At 36.4% G+C, this 20,831-nt stretch overlaps 1 protein-coding gene across 2 annotated transcripts; it reads left to right on the forward strand.

The window, feature by feature from the left end:
• The first annotated feature begins 1,430 nt into the window (after positions 1 to 1,430).
• Positions 1,431 to 18,902, forward strand: LOC117984548 (breast cancer type 1 susceptibility protein homolog). Of its 2 annotated transcripts, XM_069500424.1 has the most exons (10): positions 1,431 to 1,658; positions 1,807 to 1,888; positions 2,297 to 2,496; positions 4,827 to 6,994; positions 7,162 to 7,346; positions 7,729 to 8,331; positions 9,658 to 9,754; positions 11,394 to 11,528; positions 12,431 to 12,548; positions 17,799 to 18,902. In XM_069500424.1, the coding sequence occupies exons 2-10, from the start codon at positions 1,809 to 1,811 to the stop codon at positions 17,966 to 17,968; spliced, it is 3,756 nt and encodes a 1,251-aa protein (XP_069356525.1). In that variant the 5' UTR covers positions 1,431 to 1,658; positions 1,807 to 1,808; the 3' UTR covers positions 17,969 to 18,902. The 2 variants fall into 2 exon arrangements, with proteins under 2 accessions (XP_069356525.1, XP_034827069.1); XM_034971178.2 differs by having other exon boundaries at positions 1,431 to 1,888.
• Positions 18,903 to 20,831: the final 1,929 nt, after the last annotated feature.

Genomic DNA, 20,831 nt, shown 5'->3' on the forward strand with positions numbered 1-20,831 from the left:
AAGTCCCCCGAAGAGCCTAGTGGTTAGGATGTCCACCTCTGAATAATTGAAGGTTGGGGGTTCAATCCTAGGTACGCATCTCTAAGAGTTATGTCCGTTTTAAACAATTAATTACACTTAACTTGATTTAGCGGTGAAGGAAACATCATGAGGAAATCTGCATGCCTGAGAGTTCTCCATATTGTTCTCAAAGGAGTCAAAGGTATACTATTATGGTCAGCCTGTCGCTGGCTCACTATAGAGTACGGGTCTCTTGAGTGTGAGAAGAGTTTTGGCCATAGTCTACCATGCTGGCCAAATGCGGATTGGTAGACTTCACACACCTTTGATAACATTTTGGAGAACTCTCAGGCATGCAGGTTTCCACACGATGTTTTACATCACCGTTAAAGCAATGATATTTAATTATTTACTTAAAATGCACATAACTCCAAGAAGTTATAGGTGCGTGAAAAAGTACTCTGTGATTCTCATTTCTCAGTGTTAGTATACCTCTATATTTAATGTACTCTGTGCATCAAACCTACTAATGAAAGAGTCATCACATATTCTTTTAAAAGTACTTATGAGACTTATATTAATCTAAAAATGCTTTATACTATTATACTAGCTTCTAAAATTAATAATTGATTTCTTATTTAGCAGAAGAATTACTATAGCCTTTTTAAATCCCTTTAATAACTTTATTTTAATTAATATGAGTAGTAAAACGATTTGCGGATAGCTTATGTCACTGATAAAAACACCTCTCGAGTTGATTCAATGAAAACCTCATTTGACGTAACATTTGTCGAGATTCTTATATGACATCAAACTTCAAAACGCGTCCGCAATAGCATTTTTCATACAATAAATTTTATCGATAGTGTAAATGAACTGTCAAAACATTTTTTGTCCACATCTATCCTTTGTGGACTGTCTCAATGAACCGTGATAGGAAAACCATATTTTGACATTGATGCTGTCATTAAATGATAGATGCAGTCGATTCGCAATCGGCCTGCGGATCAAGTATAAATAGGGACAGCATATATTTTGATTAAAATATACCAGTAATTTAACATTATTTTATATTTTTTGGATGTTTCCTTAGAATTCTTACAACCGGAGATGCTTACAAACAGTTAAAGCATCATAATTTGTACCAAAACATCCGTAAATTTCAGTGCGAAGTTAGATTTCGTACCTATTCACCCCGTTTTACGGTATCCTATATGTTATTGGTCTGTGCAGCGCAGTATCCCTTTCTGGATTTTGCGTTGAAAGTGACGCCTTGCTTGACAAACGTGTTTAACATGACTTGAATCATGTTTGAATGGTAATAATTGGCACATTGGCACCGTAATGGCATCATCTCTATGGGCATAGTACTCTTGTGTTTGATGACGTCATCAAACAAAACGTCAAACGTAAAATTTGACAAACATGCTTGAACGTTTACGGGGCCTCTTAAGGTTTTTATGTTTAGAAATTTTTTTCATAAAAAAACACATGACTATTTGACATTTGCCAATTCAAAATAAAAACCGCGAAATGGAAATTGGGTGAAGCCATGGAAGCCATGATGATGAAGCGTACAGCATAAGCTCTGGGAGATTATCTTTTAAATTGGATATTGGTTGTTTTGTTGAGACAATTGGAATTACTACACTATTTTGGTGCTTTGTTTTGCCTAGTTTTCTTGTTCGTAATCGAACAATTAATAATATCTAATAGAATTTACCTATTGTGTTCTAATATTTGTGATTGTGTATCTCTTTTCTCCATATTATGTCCGACCGAATTTTAATGCCACGGAATTTGCAGCTATGAAATTAAAAGAATTGAACATAATACAGTTAAAAAAATATATAACAGATCAGTTAGACAGTGTAACTTGTATTTTTTGGTAAGTTATTAAACTATAAGATTTTAGAATACACATAAATGTCAACAGGTTCCTTATAAATTTACAGTAAAGCCAGTGTAATGCAATTGTAGGTATGTACCTGCACAATTTATCTTAATATCTCTAATAGGGCCACTACATTATAGAAAACCTATATGCAAAACCTAAATCTATACTAATAAATAAAATTGAAGTGTCTGTTTGTAATATCGAAATAACTACCTCATCTTAGGCTCATATCGTTATTTGAACTGTACCCAGGAGGAGACCCATGCTCAGTAGTGAGCTGGCGATTAGTTAATGATGATGATGATGATGATATAGGTAGAATAGAATATACTTAGAATCTGAAGTTAATGGTTTAAAAACTAATGGATATATTGAAGCCACTGTTTATTTGGTTTCTAGTTGTAAATATTATCTAACTCCAACGACAGCGACATGTGGGCATACATTATGCCATACTTGTTGGCGGATACAACGCGCCTGTCCTTCATGTGCGTCACAAGTTGTTAAAAAGGCTTTAGGATTAAATTCACCATTACTGAGTGTAACTGAACATGCTATTACACTGAGACATGCCTTTGAATCTCTATTTGATATACAGTGTGAGTTCACAAGTTTTTTTATTAACTTTTTTAGCTAATGCATGGCATGGTTTTTTTTGTTATATTTTCCCCATCAGTTTTCCCCTCCAATTATAATATGGGTCCTTCAAGTCAAGAGTGAATAGGCATCTTCTAGGCAAGCTTGCTCCATCTTAGGCTGCATCATCACTTGCCACCAGGTCTGATTGCAGCCAAGCGCTAGTCTATAAATTTAAAAAAGAAATTGTATATTGGTGGTACTTTTGTCAGAAACATTCACACAAGTGCCAAGAACAAAATAATGTACAAAGTTTAACTCAATTCGAAGAACAATGTGTGAACTACTTTTTACATATTACTTTAACAACATTAATTTTTATATATTATAGCAAGCTAATGGCCTTTATATATGGTTTATATGGTTTTTTGTACTTCCTATTATAATATATGTATTTTTTGAAATGCATCTTTGAATTTTTATGTTTGAATGAATAGCTAGGTACTCAGAAACCTTCGCGCCACCAAGAGCTAAGGGGGTTAAATCGGGATTTGATATTTGTGTAGTCCACTCGGACGAAGTCGCGGGAATAAGCTAGTTTAAATAGATGAGTGATGTGCGAGCACATAAATGAATGCACAAACATATTTTAATTTAAGGGTTTGTACCTAAATGGTATAAAAGATGCATTATCGTACAACTAAGTCTGTCATACCACACCTGCTTATTTCAGTAACTATTTATGCTGTTGACTTGTTTGGAATATGTAGTTTCAAATAAGACTTAGCCAAACTTATTAGAAACTAGATGATGCCTGCGACTTCGTCCGCGTGGATTTTCCTGAATCAAAAGTAGCCTATGTCCTTCCTCGGGATGCAAGTTATCTCTGTACCAAATTTCATCAAAATCGGTTAAATGGGTGAGCCGAGAAAAGCTAGCAGACAGACAGACAGACAGACACACTTTCGCATTTATAATATTAGTACCTATGGATGAAAGAATTCAAAAATATTTTTATCGCTATGGCAAAAAGGCCATATAGCATAATATAGAATAAGCATATAGAATGTGCAAATTAGACATTTGTCCGCTATAGCTTAACGTAACTGAAAAGCGCTGCCGTGCCTATAGCGTACCGTAACGTTATTGTCGTAGCTAGCAACGGTTATCAGCTATCATCTATGACGAACCACCTGACAACGCAACGCTGCCAACTGGCAACTGACAATGCATTGTTTGTTTTTTTGGCAACTAAAAACGCAATAATTATGCCTTCTCTTTCTTTCTTCCACTGAAAGCTGGAAAGGATGCTTATTGGCTACTGGCTTAGTAACTAAGAACTTGATAAACCAAAGCCGACCTTATCTCTATTATCATCATGATCAACCCATCGCCGGCTCACTACAGAGTACGGGTCTCCTCTCAGAGTGAGAAGGGGTTTGGCCTTAGTCTACTACGCTGGCCAAGTGCGGATTGGTAGACTTCACACATCTTTCAAAACATTATGGAGAACTCTCAGGCATGCAGGTTTCCTCACGATGTTTTCCTTCACCGTTAAAGCAAGTGATATTTAATTACTTAAAAACGCACATAACTCCGAAAAGTTAGAGGTGCGTGCCCGGGATCGAACCCCCGACCTCCGATTGGAAGGCGGACGTCCTAACCACTAGGCTACCACAGCTTCATCTATATATCAATCTCTCTATTATGCTAAGGCTTAACTATACAAGTACTTGTCCAGTACACTTTGATCTATCAATTTTATTACAGTTAGCCTTAGAGTAATAGAGATAAGGTCCTCTTTGGTTTATCAATCGTTTTGAAATGTTTTTGGTTAACTGGACTGTGGCAAACTATCCGTGCAGGCGTCCACTATAGTTTGACCTATGTCAATGATCATTATAATTAAACTTTGCTGCTATGAACTTAAGGTTGTGATTACTTCACGATATTCATGAAAGTAAAATTGGTTTTATTTTAGTGAAATATGCGCGCGCTAGCTATACAGACGGTATTGATACGGCAGCTAGCTTAGTTACTACAGCGGAAACCATTGCGCGTTGAGCATATTAAAGTTAAAACACAACTCTGATACCGATATTCGGCAACTGTTATCAATATCGGTATTGAAACTAAATAACTGTTGGATAACCGTAGCCAGAAATAGCCAATAACGCCCATCTCTAGTACAAATAAGCACATTCTATACTAGATTTTCATTCATTTTCAAGCCACACTGTAAAAAATACTGTTCTCCATTCTCTGCCAGTTTACTTTTTTGTCACAATGAACAACTGTGTAAAGAAGCAGACATGTCAATTTTATTAATAGCACAATATATATTTTTTTTCAGTGGATAATCTTACCCTGGATACCGACGAACAACAACAACAACATGTTAAAGAGTGGTTAGCAAGTTCTGAAAATCAATTTTCAGCTCCAGTAACTAATTCTCAACAATTCACTGAGGAAACAGTCAAGCCACCAAAACGTCAGATTACAAGTGAAATTCAAATACATAATATAAATCAAAAGGTAAAAATACCAGCACGACTACCTATAAAAATGAATCTTCAACAAGAGGATTGGGACAAAATTGAAGAAATGCCAGAAACAGAATCAAATAAAAGTCTTAAAAATGCTATAAGCCCTATGGATATAGAAACATTAAATTTTTTCATTGATGATAAAGACTATAGCGCAAATAACCCTCGTAGAAGTTCGAGAAATAAAGAGTTGAAAATTAGCAAACTACCTACTACAAATGATGTTTCCTCAGATAAAGAAAGTGTGAAAAGTTACACTATGAATTTAGATAAGACATCTAACAAAATTGGCCAAAATTGGAAAAATGTTAAAAGAATGAAAAAAGAGTTTAGTAAGTTAAATAAAAAAAACAAAAACAAATTAAACATTTCTATTGAAATGTGTAAGAAAGCAAAGCTTGCTCTAAATAAAGGAGATACATCTAAATCACAGCAAGTGTCTTATACTATTGATGAAAACACCCCTGAAATTGCTGCTACTGATGAAGTTGTAACTAAAAATACAAATTTTAATAATGTCAATCAAGAAGGTACAGACAGCTTCAAAAATCTGCAATTTAATGCTTTAAACACAGATAACATTGTAAATAAAAGTGCATTAGCGCATATTCAACATGTAAATCAAAAAGATTTAGATTTGCAGAAAAAAAATAAAGAAAACATTGAAGAAAACAATCAGAATATAGCTTCTAAAGTAAGTTTTTTTAAGAGGGGACCTCTATTAAACCAGACCTCTTTGAAAACCACATACGAAGATACAAACAAAACACACGTTATTAATATTGAGAATCCTAATGTTAAAAATAAAAACACTGATAGAGTTGATACAGATGACATTGAAATTAGGATTAAAGTAGGGAACACTTTCACAAATATTTGTATACAGAAAAAAGAAAATGGGGTGCAGTATAAAATTAAAACTGATCGTGAAGTTCAGACTTCCTTGGGTAATAATTCTAGAGTAGGGAATGGAGACTATCTACAAAGTTTAGGCAATTATAAAAAACAACATAATATTGAAACTGGTAACAATAACAATGTTGTAAAGGTGCCTAAAGATGTTCCTGTATCTACTCAACATGGTACAACAAATGTGCAAATAGAGAAATCAATGTCTCCAAAGAAAAATACTACATCTGCAGATACATCTACAGCCTGCCTTGAAATTACTGACAGTGAAGAAAAAGAATTTGCAGATCATATGAAAAATGACCCATTTGTAAACAAACAGGGGAAAAATGAATTGCAAAAATCATTATCTAAAACAAATTGCACTACTATTAAAAGCACTACCACTAGTACTAGTACAACTACTACTGCTACTACGACTACGACTTCAAAGATTAGAAATGATCAGCTGTCGTTAAAAAATTTTGAAATAAATTCAGGAGCTCTAGAAATTTTAGATAACCTAGATATCTTTGATGGTGAATCTGTAAAAGAAGGCAATATTCAATCATCAAAATCTACTAAAAGCACGTCTTCTGCTATAATAATGCCTACAGTCAAAAGTAAGTCACCATCACAAAAGAAAACTAATAAAAGGGGCAGAGACATGTGTGATACAGAAGATCTCTCAATTAGTAAAAAAATTAAAATTCCACAAGAAGGCACTGCAAGCAAAAAAACACAACTGAAAGTTGTAGAAGAAAATGTTATAGATGCAGAGAGTGAAAATGTTAATTATGATGCAATCATGAGTCAGGTGTTTGCCAACATTAAGGCTGATATGGAAAACTTGCCTAAAACTGGTACCAGTAGCCGAATGTGCACTCAAATAAGCAATACTCAAAAAAGTAATATTAACAATAACTTTGCCCAACCAATAAAACCTAATATTCAACAAGATAATAAAAATAAAACAAGTAATCAACAATCTTGCAAAGAAGCAAACCAGAAGTGTAGTGAAAATGTGTTTACTTTGTTAGACAAGGAAGAGGGTAATTTGGAAATATTTGAAACAACTTCTCATAAGGTTATTTTTTTAATTCATATAAATTATATTATAGAATACTATTATATTTATGAATTAGTAGAATCAGTCCAGTAGTTTTAGATTACAAACAAACTTAACTTTTCTTCTTTATAATATAAGTATGGAAGTATATTTAAAAAATTGATTTTTTTGTACTTTTATTTTAGTCAGTTGGTCAAACTCAGCACCTCAAAGATAATTCTCTAGCATCAAGAAGAGAGCCTATTGTTAATATAGAAATTGAAAATAAAGCAAAAATGGCATCACCCATTAACATGGACATTGTCGAATATGGCACACCAATACATGATGATGATGATGCCAAAAGCGTTGTTGAGGATACTCCCCAGAAGTAAGAATTAATTTGTAGTATAAATTATTTTATATATTGCTTGATGATACCCGCGACTTCGTCCGCATGGATTTAGGTTTTTTAAAAATCCCGTGAGTGATTTTCCGGGATAAAAAGTAGCCTATGTCCGTCCCCGGAATGTAAGCGAACTCTGTATCAAATTTCATCAAAATCGGTTAAACTGTTGGGCCGTGAAAACCTAGCAGACAGACAGACAGGCACACTTTCGCATTTATAATATTAAGTATGGATACATATTGGTTTGGAATGCCTCTCCAACCGAGAAGAGCCAGAAGAAACCCTAAATCCACGCGGACGAAGTCGCGGACATCTAGTATTGAATATATTGAAATCCAATCTTTTTTACCTTAAATAATTCCAGGAATACCTCTTTTCTAAAAAATAAAAGTAAGAATGAAGAACCAACTTTAACTGATAATGCAGTTGTTGCTCGATGCCACTCACCCAAAAAGGATAAACCGTTCACTGAGCCCAGCATCCAGCAGAAAGATACAGATATTGATTCAATGATCGTCATTAGTTTATTAGATTCCACGGGTGATATAACTGAAGTACGGAAAACAGCCTCAGAGACCCCTTTGACAATAACCAAGTTTGTGGATAAAATTACACACAACTCGACACCTTTGGCAAAGAAATCACTGAATTTTGGTTGTCAAAACGCTGAAAATGATCCTGAAGAAACCATGTGTCCGAGCTCAGTGGTGGTTGCCAAAACTACACAGGAAAGGGAGTTCATGGACAAAGCATTCGAGCAAACTTTAGAGCCGATATCACAAACGTTGTGTGCGGGAATGCAACGTGGGAGAGCGAAGCTGTGTGTAGCCGGCTCGTGCCTCACGGCCAGTGAGCAGGACATGTTGAAGCAGCTCTGCTCACAGAGGAACTGGACGTACGTCGACAAGTATACTAAGGACTTGACTCATTTGGTAGTTGGAGTGGACGAAGAGAATAGATCGCAGAGGTACTTTTGCATCATTTATTTAGGAACGTCTTTTATTATAATAAGAAGTAAGAACATAATTTTGAACATTTTTCAACGATTACAATGTTTTTTAATTTATATTTTCACATTTCCCGTGAATTCGTCAGTAGTACATATACCTATAATACGGTATTCGCCTACGCCAAAAATCCAATTATTTCTTTATTTTCTTAGTAATTATTAAATAGGGGGTCTTCTAAAATGCCTCATGCAAAATTCCAAAATCCTCGTCCTTTGTTAGTTTTAAGTGTGATAACCATTTTAAATTATCGATTAAACAAAAAAGCACGTCAAATCATTGTGACGTCACATGACAGAATTTCATAGAACCTCGCATACTAAGCGCGTGTTTTGACGTTTGATAAAAAGATACTGATTTGACTAGTTCTCAAACACTGGATTTACAAGCTGATGTCCACGACTTCGACCGCGTGGATTGAGGTTTTTAAAAATCGCGAGGGAACTCTTAGATTTTCAGGGATATAAAATCACGCCTATCTGTTGCTCCATTGTGGCGTGATTGAAGGACAAACCACTAAATCAACAAACAAATACACTTTCACATCTATATTTATAATAGGGATAAGTAGGTAGCTTTCTAATGGTGAAAGAATTATTCAGATCAGTTCAATAGTTTCAGAGTTTATCGATTAGTATAGATGCACTTGCGTGCTCTATTTCGATGATTGATTTAGATTGGATTTAGAACTAATTTTGTAATTGAAAATATTCTTTTCAAATAACTAAATAAATGTCATCAATCTGATTTGATATTGGTTGGTTCTACATTGCTGTTTCACTGACGGATATAAGAGTAATAGTTCGTACGAAATCGACCTCCCTGGCGCAGTGGTGAGCGCTGTGGTCTTAATAGTGGGAGGTCCCGGGTTCGATTCCTGGCAGGGGTTTGGAATTTTATAATTTCTAAATTTCTGGTCTGGTCTGGTGGTAGGCTTCGGCCGTGGCTAGTTACCACCCTACCGGCAAAGCCGTGCCGCCAAGCGATTTAGCGTTCCGGTACGATGCCGTGTAGAAACCAAAGGGGTATGGGTTTAATAAAATCTGCCATACCTCTTCCAGGTTAGCCCGCTATCATCTTAGACTGCATCATCACTCACCACCAGGTGAGATTGCAGTCAAGGGCTAACTTGTATCTGAATAAAAAATAAAAAAATAAAATCTTTAATGGATTAAAAATAAATGTCAAAAGATATTGATGGACTGAGTTAAGAGCCACTAAACAAAAAAAGAAGAATATGACTGTCGCGCTGGTGTCATTAAAGCACAACAAGTTGCATGTTTCAGATCTGTAAAGTACATTTGCGCCTTGGCAAGTTCTAAGTGGATCGTTACATTTGCGTGGGTGGAAAAGTGCTTGTTGGTTAACAGGCTTGTAGACGAAGTAAGTATAAAGTTATTTTATATTGGGTCTTAGACTGTAGTAATAAAAATGTGATTTTTTGTACCTACAGTGGTAGTATATGGGGCTAGAATTCTAGCGTTTAAACTATCTTGAGTGATTTTACTCACGTGTTTAGTCGACGTTAGCCTGACTAGTTTCAATATTCAATAATAGTGTTCGGGCTAGAATTAATAATTTAAAAAAATCATGATTTTGATCTACTTTTAACCGACTTCCAAAAAGGAGGTGGTGCTCAATTCAGCCAGTTTCTTTTTTTATGTATAATATTAACATAATTAACGTCACGCAGCACGCTATATGGAAAGAGAATAATGACGTCACAAACCGTACACAACAAATATTTTTCAATTTTTTAACCTATAAATAGAGTAATTTCTGTTGGAAAATATTTTTTATGTTAAAAAATTGAAAAATATTTGTCGTTTACGCATTGTGACGTCATTAATCGCTTTCCGTTGCAGCGTGACGTTAATAATTAATTATGTCAAAAATAAAATAAAATTCATGGCTTTCTAAAATTATTCTCTTTAATAATGAATTCTAGCCCCATAAATTACCACTATACAAAAAACACATCAGTTTATTACTACAGTCCTAGACCCTATTGCCTTAAGCTCCAAGTCAAGTGTGAGCGCATGCTGTTTCAAACTACATTTGCGGGCGGGACATACTCAAGAGTGAGACAGACAATGTTTTAACAACGCAAATTAACGTTTGATACATATTTTTTAAATATTAGCCATTTTAGTCATAAAGTAATATTCTCCTTTCCCCTCAAACTAAGCGTAAAGCTTGTGCAAGTGGAACGCGTGGGATTCGAACCGCTGACCATTGAGCTATTGAGGTTCTGATATATGAATATCACGTATGTATTTTGAAAACTATACTATAGCTGTGATAGCCTAGTGGTTAGGACGTCCGCCTTCTAATCGGAGGTCGGGGGTTCGATCCTGATCACGCACCTCTAACTTTTCGGAGTTATGTGCGTTTTAATTAATTAAATATCACTTGTTTTAACGGTGATGGAAAACATCGTGAGGGAACTGAGAGTTCTCCATAATGATCTCAAAGGTGTGTGAAGTCTACCAAACCGCACATGGCCAGCGTGGTAGACTATGGCCAAAGCCTTTTCAGTCTGAGAGGAGACCCGTGCTCTGTATTGAGCCGGCGATGGTCATGTTGATTTTGGGTTGGGTTGATCATGATAATGATTTTGAAAACTAATCAATATTTTACTTTATTCCTTTAACTTTTAGAATCGCGATGTATCAGGAATGGTAATTCTTAGAAATAAAAGTATAAAACAATTTTTGTTAATAATTTTATTACCTACCTATTTTTGTCTGACCTATTTTATGAAAAACAAAAGACTACTTACTTTGAGTGAAATTTTTATATCTCCACTATTTAATGTACTTTCCCTCCACGACCCGATCGTTTTTCCACCCTGCTTATCTCTGGTTATGTGATCCTGACCTCTGTGTAGTTGGTATGACATTTTACATCACACCAACGTTGCAAGAAGTCGGCGACGACGATTGCATCCTATAACGTTGCGTTGGTGAAATATAAAATTTCATGATGATGCATGTGTACTTAAGCTGTGTGCACTGTGTAGAAGCCCTTCGAAGCACTGGACGCGATGGGCGAGCCGGGTCCGCGCCGCTCGCGCCTCGCCAAGACCAAGCTGCTGCAAGGCATCACTTTCTACTGCATGGGGCCATTCTCCATCATTGGTCACGACACCCTGAAGGTATTCGCTTTCAATATATTAAAAAACCGGTCAAGTGCTAGTCAGACTCGCGCACCGAGGGTTCCGTACTCGGGTTTTTTTTTGACATTTTGCACAATAAATCAAATAATAGTTATTATGCATACTAAAAATCTGTTCTAGGATATACAGGGAAATATCGTAATTATGATACTTGGTATAGTTATCCTTCTTTGTTAATTGAAAATACTAATTATTTGTTCATTAACACATACCTACATTTTTTTTGTGTTAACACAAATCCACTGTTTCGGATTTATTCCTTTACTTGTGCTTTAAGACCTACCTACCTGCCAAATTTCATGATTCTAGTTCAACGGGAAGTACCATATCTACCCGATTGCCATCTCGACCTGTCGCGGACTTATACTTTGGTTTGACAAAATGTTCGGGCGAGCCGGAGGGACACGACTACCACGGAATAAATACAATTACAAGGAGATACTGACGATTACTCTCCACGTTGGTCGTGCGATGACTGCGCTCCCTAACTGCCCTTCATCATCATCATCATCATGATCAACCCATCGCCGGCTCACTACAGAGCACTGGTCTCCTCACTAGTGAGAAGGGTTCGGCCATAGTCTACCACGCTGGCCATGTGCGGATTGGTAGACTTCACACACCTTTGAGAACATTATGGAGAACTCTCAGGCATGCAGGTTTCCTCACGATGTTTTCCTTCACCGTTAAAGCAAGTGATATTTAATTACTTAAAACGCACATAACTCCCCTTAGTGTTATTTAATTGCCCGATCGGCAGAGCGCATAGGTAACTAGGCAGATCAGGACGACCCGATCGTCCTAATTAGGGACCCTTCCTCCCTTTCTCTTATTACCCCTAGGATAAGAATCGGGTAGTGTAATTATACTATGCTCTGCAGGAAGTCCTGGAGGCGGCGGGCGGGCGCGTGGTGGCAGACATGGGTGCCCTGCAGGCCAGCAGCGCGCCCGCCATGCTGCTGGCCGAGCCCGAGAGCACGCAGGAGAGCCGATTTATATGTACGAATTTATTTTAATCATTATGTTATTTATAATTTTATCTACACCCATGCTTTAAATCCTGTATAAAAGATTCTGAAACAGCTTATTGCTAACATTAAAACACCCAATATCTTAATAACCATTAAAGCATCCAAACGAGTGTTATAATGTTGTACTGAATTTCATTATAACACTCCTGTGAAAAAGAGACATCGCTATACTGCTGGCATAACAAGACAGATTTATGCCACCAGTATAGCGCTGTCTCTTTTTATTATTGCATAAATAACTATTAATGATAGTATTTTTGCCTACACAAGGCCTTCAAGGAAATTTCTAAATATTTTTTAAATACACATTAAAAATTGGAGAACCGGCAGGATTCAAACCTACGTCTTCCTGAAAAAAAAAGAAGCATCACCATCGCTCGCCGGCCCACTGCGCACGGAATGTGAAAGTTATATGCTATAGTCCACCACACTTCACACACAGCCGAGAACATGATAGAGAACTCAGGCATGCAGGTTTCCTCACGATATTTTCCTCGAGGTTTAAATAATTTGAAAACGTACAGTAGCTGCAAGAAATATTGTACATCGACCTTTAGAAACAGGTTACGGCTTCGTATTCATGTTTCTATTTATTTGCAAATGCTCTGTTCTAACATACAACTTATAATACAACCAAAAAAACGTAGGTAGATTCCGAAAAAATATATTTTAGATTGGCATGTATAAATAAATTCAAATTTTAGGTTTTATGAAAACTGATTTTGAAACACTGAAATGTGCGAAAACTTGAGGGCGAATACAAATACTGAAAATGGTTATTTGAAAATACAAATTTGCTACTGAGACCGATCAGTGCTTAAATTATTATGCGAACAAATCTATTTTTGCAATATTTTATTTCAAGTGTACATTATATCTGAAACGATAATGTTTCAAATACCATGTTGGACAGAGTAGACCCAGGATTCACAAAAATAACTGAAACAAGGTTGTGGAATAAACTCTGTAAAATAAAACTCGCGTGCAGTCAACCACCAAGTTATCTCTACATTTAAACTAAGTTTAGAATATTACCCAATAGAACCTTAGTGCCCGGCCTGCGATATGGATATTTATGTTCGGTTCTAATCTAACCTAACCCAATTAACCTAACTAGATTTTGGCAAATATAGGAGGGATTTACCAACCGGTCAAGTGCGAGTCGGACTCGCACACGAAGGGTTCCGTACTATCGTACAAGCAAAGATAATATATTATCTTTGGTACAAGGTACACCGAACAATTTTATGTAGAACTCTGCAAGTTAATAACGGACTGCGCCATCTATATGTGATTTAGTAAATTATTGTTTTCGTGAACACATTTTAATGAATTAATTTTTCTGCTTGTGGTCAAAAGAATAATATCCTAAAATAGAAAAAAAAACTCAAATAACCTATAACATTATTACCGCGGCACAAAAAAAAGTATCCCAAAAGATATTTCTTAGCAAACCGGTTATGCGGTTATTTACTTAGTATCGTTTTCGCCTACTTTGTATTTTTATCGCACGCTTTAGTTTGTATTCAGTCACTTGAAGCTTTCAAGATTAGATTAACTATTTCTCACTTTTATCAGCTCATTTTACTTATTTCTTGTAGTCCATAGATTATCGCCAGATATATTATTTTTCACAAACATATTTGTCAACTTACAGTACGCGGCCGAAAGTAATGTACATCGACCTTTAGAAGGAGATAGCAGATTTGTAGAGCATTGTCCCTGTCGTTGAGACCGACAAAACGTCATATAGGTATGTCGAGTGACAGAGACGAAAAATTTTACAAAGCGGAAATGTCATAAAGGCCGACGTACATTACTTTCGGCCGTGCTCTGTTTTTGTTTTATTATATCCCAAAAATAATTTCTCTCTCGTACATTATATACCTGATTGTGTATTGAAACATTAGTATATAGCGTATTTGGTTGTATGTCTGCACCGAAGGTCGTCTGAGTGTCATCAGAATCCTGTGACTCTTATTGTAAAAGCATAAGATTCAAAATCGTTCATCTAGGTTTTCCTTGTTTAAATGTTCACAAACGTGCTAATGCATACATTATACAGAAAAGGTGGCTCTTTGTCAGCCCACCTTGATGTTAATTATTGTCTCTATTATTTATGATACAGAGATTCTAAAACTTGATGGAAATCCACGCATAGTAATATAATAAAATAACTTTTTTGTAATATAAGATCTTGGTATACAAATTAACTGTTGTTATCTGATGAATAGGTACTTAAACTAGCGGCACGCTATGATGGCCGGTTTGACGTTTGTCCGCTCATGAAGTTCCGTATTAATTGATAACGACTTTGAAGGAAATAATTGTATTACTTTATTGACGATAGTGATGTGCAGAGATTCATAAATTTTATCGAATGTAGTTTTAGGTTTAGGACTCAAAATTTATTTATTAAATTGATTTCTTAAATGTATACAAGTGTAGAAAAATCAGTTTGCACCATTTAAGGGGTGAATGTACTTGTGAATATGAACAATTTTCACTATGTGGACAAACCTCTGAAATCGCAAAAAAATATCAATAAATTTTTAAAATGGAATCTAATACGATCGTCACATAGGATCGCTGGCTAGCACAACTACTACCTCCGGCAAACTCGCGTCAATGCTCAATGCAAAACAAAGCAGTTTCGAATTGACGTTGCTTCGAAAAGTATAAACTGTCAGTGCAATGCGATTGTGATATAGTTTTGACCTGGCTTTGGATTTCAAATATTGATACTGCATTACTGTTGACCCTTGCTCGTTAATTTGGACTCTGTTCAAGCCCTTTGTTGTGGATTTCGTCGATATGACCGAACGTACGCAGAGAACTGTTCTAAATAGTCAGACACGTGAGTTCCTAATACGCCTTCGTAACTATTTCGATCGTGAAGCTCAAAATGGAGGGCCAATTTTACCTATAACGTCAGTGGTTGAACGCGTAGCTGATGCGCTTAATATTGGACAACGAACTGTTAGACGGATAACTAAAAAAAAATATGGCGAGACTGGCACAGAAGAAAATAAACTTCACACACCAAAAAAGAGAAAACGAGCAAAACCAGTCGTAGGCATCGATAGCTTTGATGCCGATGCTATCCGAAGACATGTTTACGGCTACTATTTACAGAAGGAGTATCCAACAAGAAAAAAGTTGGTGCATTCACTGAAGGAAGCTGGATTATTCTTCGGTGGGGAAAGTTCTTTAACGAAGATTTTGAAGACCATTGGATTTCGATACAAAAAATGTAACAAACGCAAAATATTGATGGAAAGATTTGATATAGCGATGGCAAGGTATACTTTTTTACGGCAAGTGAAAGAAATCAAAAATTGGCAAAATGTTGTGTTCTTGGATGAAACATGGCTTAATGCTAACCATACTGTAGGCCGTTCTTGGAACGATGACACAGCAGCATCTACTTCCAAAGTTCCTGTAGGAAAAGGATCGCGACTTATAATTTGTCACGCCGGAACCATCAACGGGTTTGTCGAAGGTTCTCTCATGGCTTTTGCGTCAAAAACCACTGGAGACTATCATGAAGACATGAATGGAGAAAAGTTTACTGAATGGTTTACCTCAATGTTGTGTAGCCTCCCTGAACCATCTATTATAATTATGGACAACGCCCCATACCACTCGATGCAAATTGACAAGCCACCTGCCCAATCCCAAAAGAAAGCTGATATCGTCGCATGGCTTCGTAAAAATGGCGTAGATGCAAACATGAATATGTTAAAAGCGGAATTAGTACGTCTTTTAAAAGAAAACAAACCAACCAAGATCCGATACGTCATTGACGAAATAGCATTAGAACATGGGCACAGAGTTATACGGTTACCGCCTTACCATTGTGAGTATAATGCGATTGAGTTGGTGTGGGCTCAAATTAAGGGATATGCTGCAAGACACAATACAGAACCCCCATTTACCACAAAAAAAATGCTAAAATTATTAGAAGAAGCTTGTGAACATGTGACTAAAGGAGACTGGGAAAAGGTTGTGAATAGAACTGTTAAATTAATAAGGGAAGATTATGAAAGAGATGTGAAAATAGATAATATTATAGAAAACGAACATATAATTATTAATGTATGTGATGATAGCAGTGACGACAGTGAAAATAGTAGTATGGACGAATCTGATTAATTATGGCCTTTTGTGGCACCTTTTTCGGTATCTTTTGTATTCATATGTTTCTTGTGTGCATATAAAGTATGTATATTCATTTTCGTTCAAATATTCAGTTCGTTCAAATAAATTAAATAAACATATACATTTTTGTTTTATTAAACCTATTTAATCAGGTACAAAAACAAAACTTAATTGTTTTTTGTTCGAGAATAAATTGACATTCCACATCACTATTGTAATGTGTCAAACCGGCCATCATAGCGTGCCGCTAGTGTAGTCTTAGTTTCGAAGAAAGAGGACGGAACTCGAAAATAGAAAATCAATGTCGATAGCTTAGTAAAAAGAAGGCTTTAAACCAATATCTTCAATATACTTGAGGATGCCCGCGGCTTCGTCCGCATGGATTTAGGTTTTTTTTAAAATGATGAACTTTTTGACTTTCCGGGATAAAAAGTTGCTTTTGTCAATTTCCGGGACGCAAGCTACTTTTGTATGAAATTTCATATAAATCGGTTAAATAGATGGAAAAATACCATGGGAACTTGAACCATGTCCTTCCCCGGCGCGTAAGCTAACTCTGTACCAAATTTCATCAAAATTGGTTAAACTGTTGAGCCCTAAAAAGCTAGCAGTCAGACAGACAGACACACGCTTTCGCATTCATAATATTAGTATATTATTATGGATTATGATATATTTACATTTTCATTTCTCTCTATTTCCCTATAAGTAACAGGTTCGATTTTGGTTTAAAAAAATTGGTCTAACCTTCAGTGTCATTCAAATAATTCACAACTATTCTTTCTATTTTTTATTTTTATTAAAGAATATTAGCCATGTTAAATGACTAATATTCCCCTTTTCCTCTCCAACTAAGCGTCAAGCTTGTGCTAGGAGTAGGTACGACAATAGTGCAACGGGCGGGGTTTGAACCGTCGACCTTTCGGTTTTCAGTCCACTCCTGTACCCGTTGAGCTATTGAGGCTCTTAAAATAACACATTCTTATAAATAAGGAATAGGTAGGCACCCTGAGCGAAGGTGGGTCAACTAATTTTCAATATTATTCTTTGATTTCAGATCTAGCTATGGAAATGAAAATCGTGCCGATGAACTACGAATGGGTGCTCAACTGCTTGGGCACATACACTTTGAATCCTATATTTGACCTTTTGCTGTGTCCGGCCACTCTGCTACCATCGGCTATTTCTAACTGGCCGACTGAATTAATATCGCCGTGTGATGACTGAGGATTAATAACTTTTTCGATGTCAATTTTATATTTGTGTGTAGGCCCTACTTTGAAGCCAATATTATGATTTTTAAAATATCCGGCCACTATGTTACAATAAACCATTTTTTACTGGCCGTATGAATTAATATCGCCATCGGATGAATAATATTTTTTTTTTCTATATCAATTTAATTTAATTTAATTTAATGCTATGCTATGACTATTACTATGACAGATAATTTTAAAAAATACAGGATATGCTTAAAAACAAAGGGTGATCTTATCACTACCAGTGATCTCTTCCAGGTAACCCATACTTGAGAACTTATAGAACTGTAAAACGGGTAGTCGCTATGCAACTATACATACATTCAATCAATCAATTCATATCAATTGTATGAATGTGTATGTAGGCCCTACTTCTTAGGCACTTAGGTACACTTTGAGTTTGAAGCCAATATGCTACCACCAACCATTTCTTTCTGGTGATTTGACATTTATTTAATTGAATTAATATCGCCATGTGAATAATATTTCTTAGGGGGGCAATTTTTCAAAACCGTTTCTTAGCTGACACCTATGTCCTAGAAAGAACCTATTTTCCAGATTTCAAGTTTGTAGGCCTTATAGTTCCTGAGATTTCGTGATTAGTCAGTCAGTCAGTGAGTGAGTGATTGAGTGAGTGGTATTTCGCTTTTATATATTTAGATGTTAATTGTATGAATGTGAAGGCCTGTAAAGACGGTACTTAGGCACGTACATTTTAAAGCTAATATTTGATCTTCAAAGTATTCGGACAATAATTAATTAGTCTGCTACCATCAGCCGTTTCTATTACTGGCTTATGGCTATCTGAATTTAATATTGATATTGATTCTGAATTTAATATTGATTAGATTTTTTAATAATAATTTTGTAGATATTTGCGTAAAATAAATATTTTGTTATTACTTGGGTATTTTTATTTCTTGTACAACCTAGCATGTCTATTGTCTATTAATAAGTAGGTAAATCTAGACATATATGACAGGCATCGCATATCAGAACGCTCTCGGAACTCGGAAATTTCTTGGCGGCACGGCTTTGTCGGTAGGGTAGGAAACTACAGCCGTGGCTGAAGACTCCTACCAGACCAGACCAGAGGCAATTAGACATAATTACCCCTGCAGGGAATCAAACCCGGACCTCGTCCTCACACATATAACTGCCACTGCGCTAGGGAGGTCCTCAAATACATAGAATAGAAAGTTTAATAAACCTCAATCATATTCGTGCCAGAATACCATACATGCTTAGCTATTTAGAAATGATTGATAGTCGATAGTGGTGTCTAAGGTAACCTGTGAAGGTAACTATAGTCGTAGTCGACACATTTTAAACTGAATAATAAAAATATTTAAAAAAAAATTCAGGTTACAACAAATTCAGGTATAATCAAAAACTTGAAGCTTGAGTTTTTCCGTATACCGAAGCCGTCAACATTAGGTATCTATCTACACGTAACACATTTATCTAATTATAAGCTAAATAACAATTACTTATAAACTAACAACATTGAACCAAATGTAGGATATTTTAAAACGAGTTATCTGTCTGACAGATAACTCGACGACTAAGTTTAAAATGCGTCGACTATAGGTAGGTACACGAAATTGACCGAACCAGGACAGAACTTGGAGTGTCGTGAGCGAGTTGCCACCCCAAGCCAGCAAAACACCTTCGCCGCAATGCAGTCAGCACGGTTAGTGCATAATGCATTGCATGATTTTCAGAATAAACTGACGCCCTAATGGAATTTTTTGACAACCGTAGGTAGGTTACCTATACCTATAAATTCAAAAGTGTTACGTTTGTTTTCGTCTTACATATTTTTCGGCTTTATCTTTGGACTTTGTCTGTCTAGTCTGCTCGTAAAATGGTCAACAATGACCAATTTCCCAATTAACTTGGAAATTGATGTTAGTTATAAAAGCTTCGATAGACAGCGCGACGCGACGGTAGCAACTAGCAGCTAAACGTGCTCAGAACGCCTTGTAGAGTAAATACCTACCTGCAGTACAAGTACGGCACCTACAGTCGACAGGTCGAGATGGCAATTGGGGAGGGAACGCCCCACACACCCGTACAGCTCCCGCGTAACTCGGTGCGGGTGACGTGCAGCTGTGTGGGACGTCCCCCCGCCTCATACCCCGACTGCTATCTCTACCTGTCGCTAATAGTAATACATACCTACTAACCTGCTTTGACAGTCAGATAAGGGTTTTTTTTTTTTTTATACTTGTCGCTATGACGATTTATTTTATTTTATTTGTTGACAGAAGTGTCATTTTATGCAAGATGAAAGGAACAGAACCATACAATTTCTGTCCATGTTAATTTTGGTATTCTCGTAATAGAAAACAACATTGGGCCTTTATTATCTGGTTCTGTTCCTTTCAATGACAATTCTCGCTATTTTCGAACAAAATGCCAAGAATATTTGCCGGCTTGCAGTGCTTTCCAGCATGGCGGGGATAGAGCCCCTGCACAGTTCTATTTGGATTTGCTGGTGTAGGTCCTCCTGTATTCGGCTGTGCTGCGGACAGTCGATGAGTAGATGTAAAATCGACTCACCGACACTGTCATCGCAGATACAGTCAGGACCCTCCTTACACTTGAACCTGTGCAGGTACTCTGAAAACCCGCCATGCCCACTGAACACTTGGACTAAAACTGGTGTCAGTGTTAACTTGCGCAAGATAGCATTGGCTACTTCCACTGATGGGAAGAACGACTTGGTGACTGCAGCCTTTTCAGTAGTTTCATATCTATTTTGCCAAATTTTCACGGAATTCTGTCTAATATGTCTTTTGATAAAGGATATAGGACACGCGTCGTAG

Source organism: Maniola hyperantus, chromosome 8 (assembly GCF_902806685.2).
Source record: "Maniola hyperantus chromosome 8, iAphHyp1.2, whole genome shotgun sequence".
NCBI lineage: Eukaryota > Metazoa > Arthropoda > Insecta > Lepidoptera > Nymphalidae > Maniola > Maniola hyperantus.

Bases quoted from the DNA above. Each gene is read 5' to 3' on its own strand.
- LOC117984548 (XM_034971178.2), top strand. From the start codon at position 1,809: ATGAAATTAAAAGAATTGAACATAATACAGTTAAAAAAATATATAACA. The intron at 1,889-2,296 runs GTAAGTTATTAA...TTTGGTTTCTAG, and splicing joins AGTGTAACTTGTATTTTTTG to TTGTAAATATTATCTAACTC. The intron at 7,347-7,728 runs GTAAGAATTAAT...AAATAATTCCAG, and splicing joins GTTGAGGATACTCCCCAGAA to GAATACCTCTTTTCTAAAAA.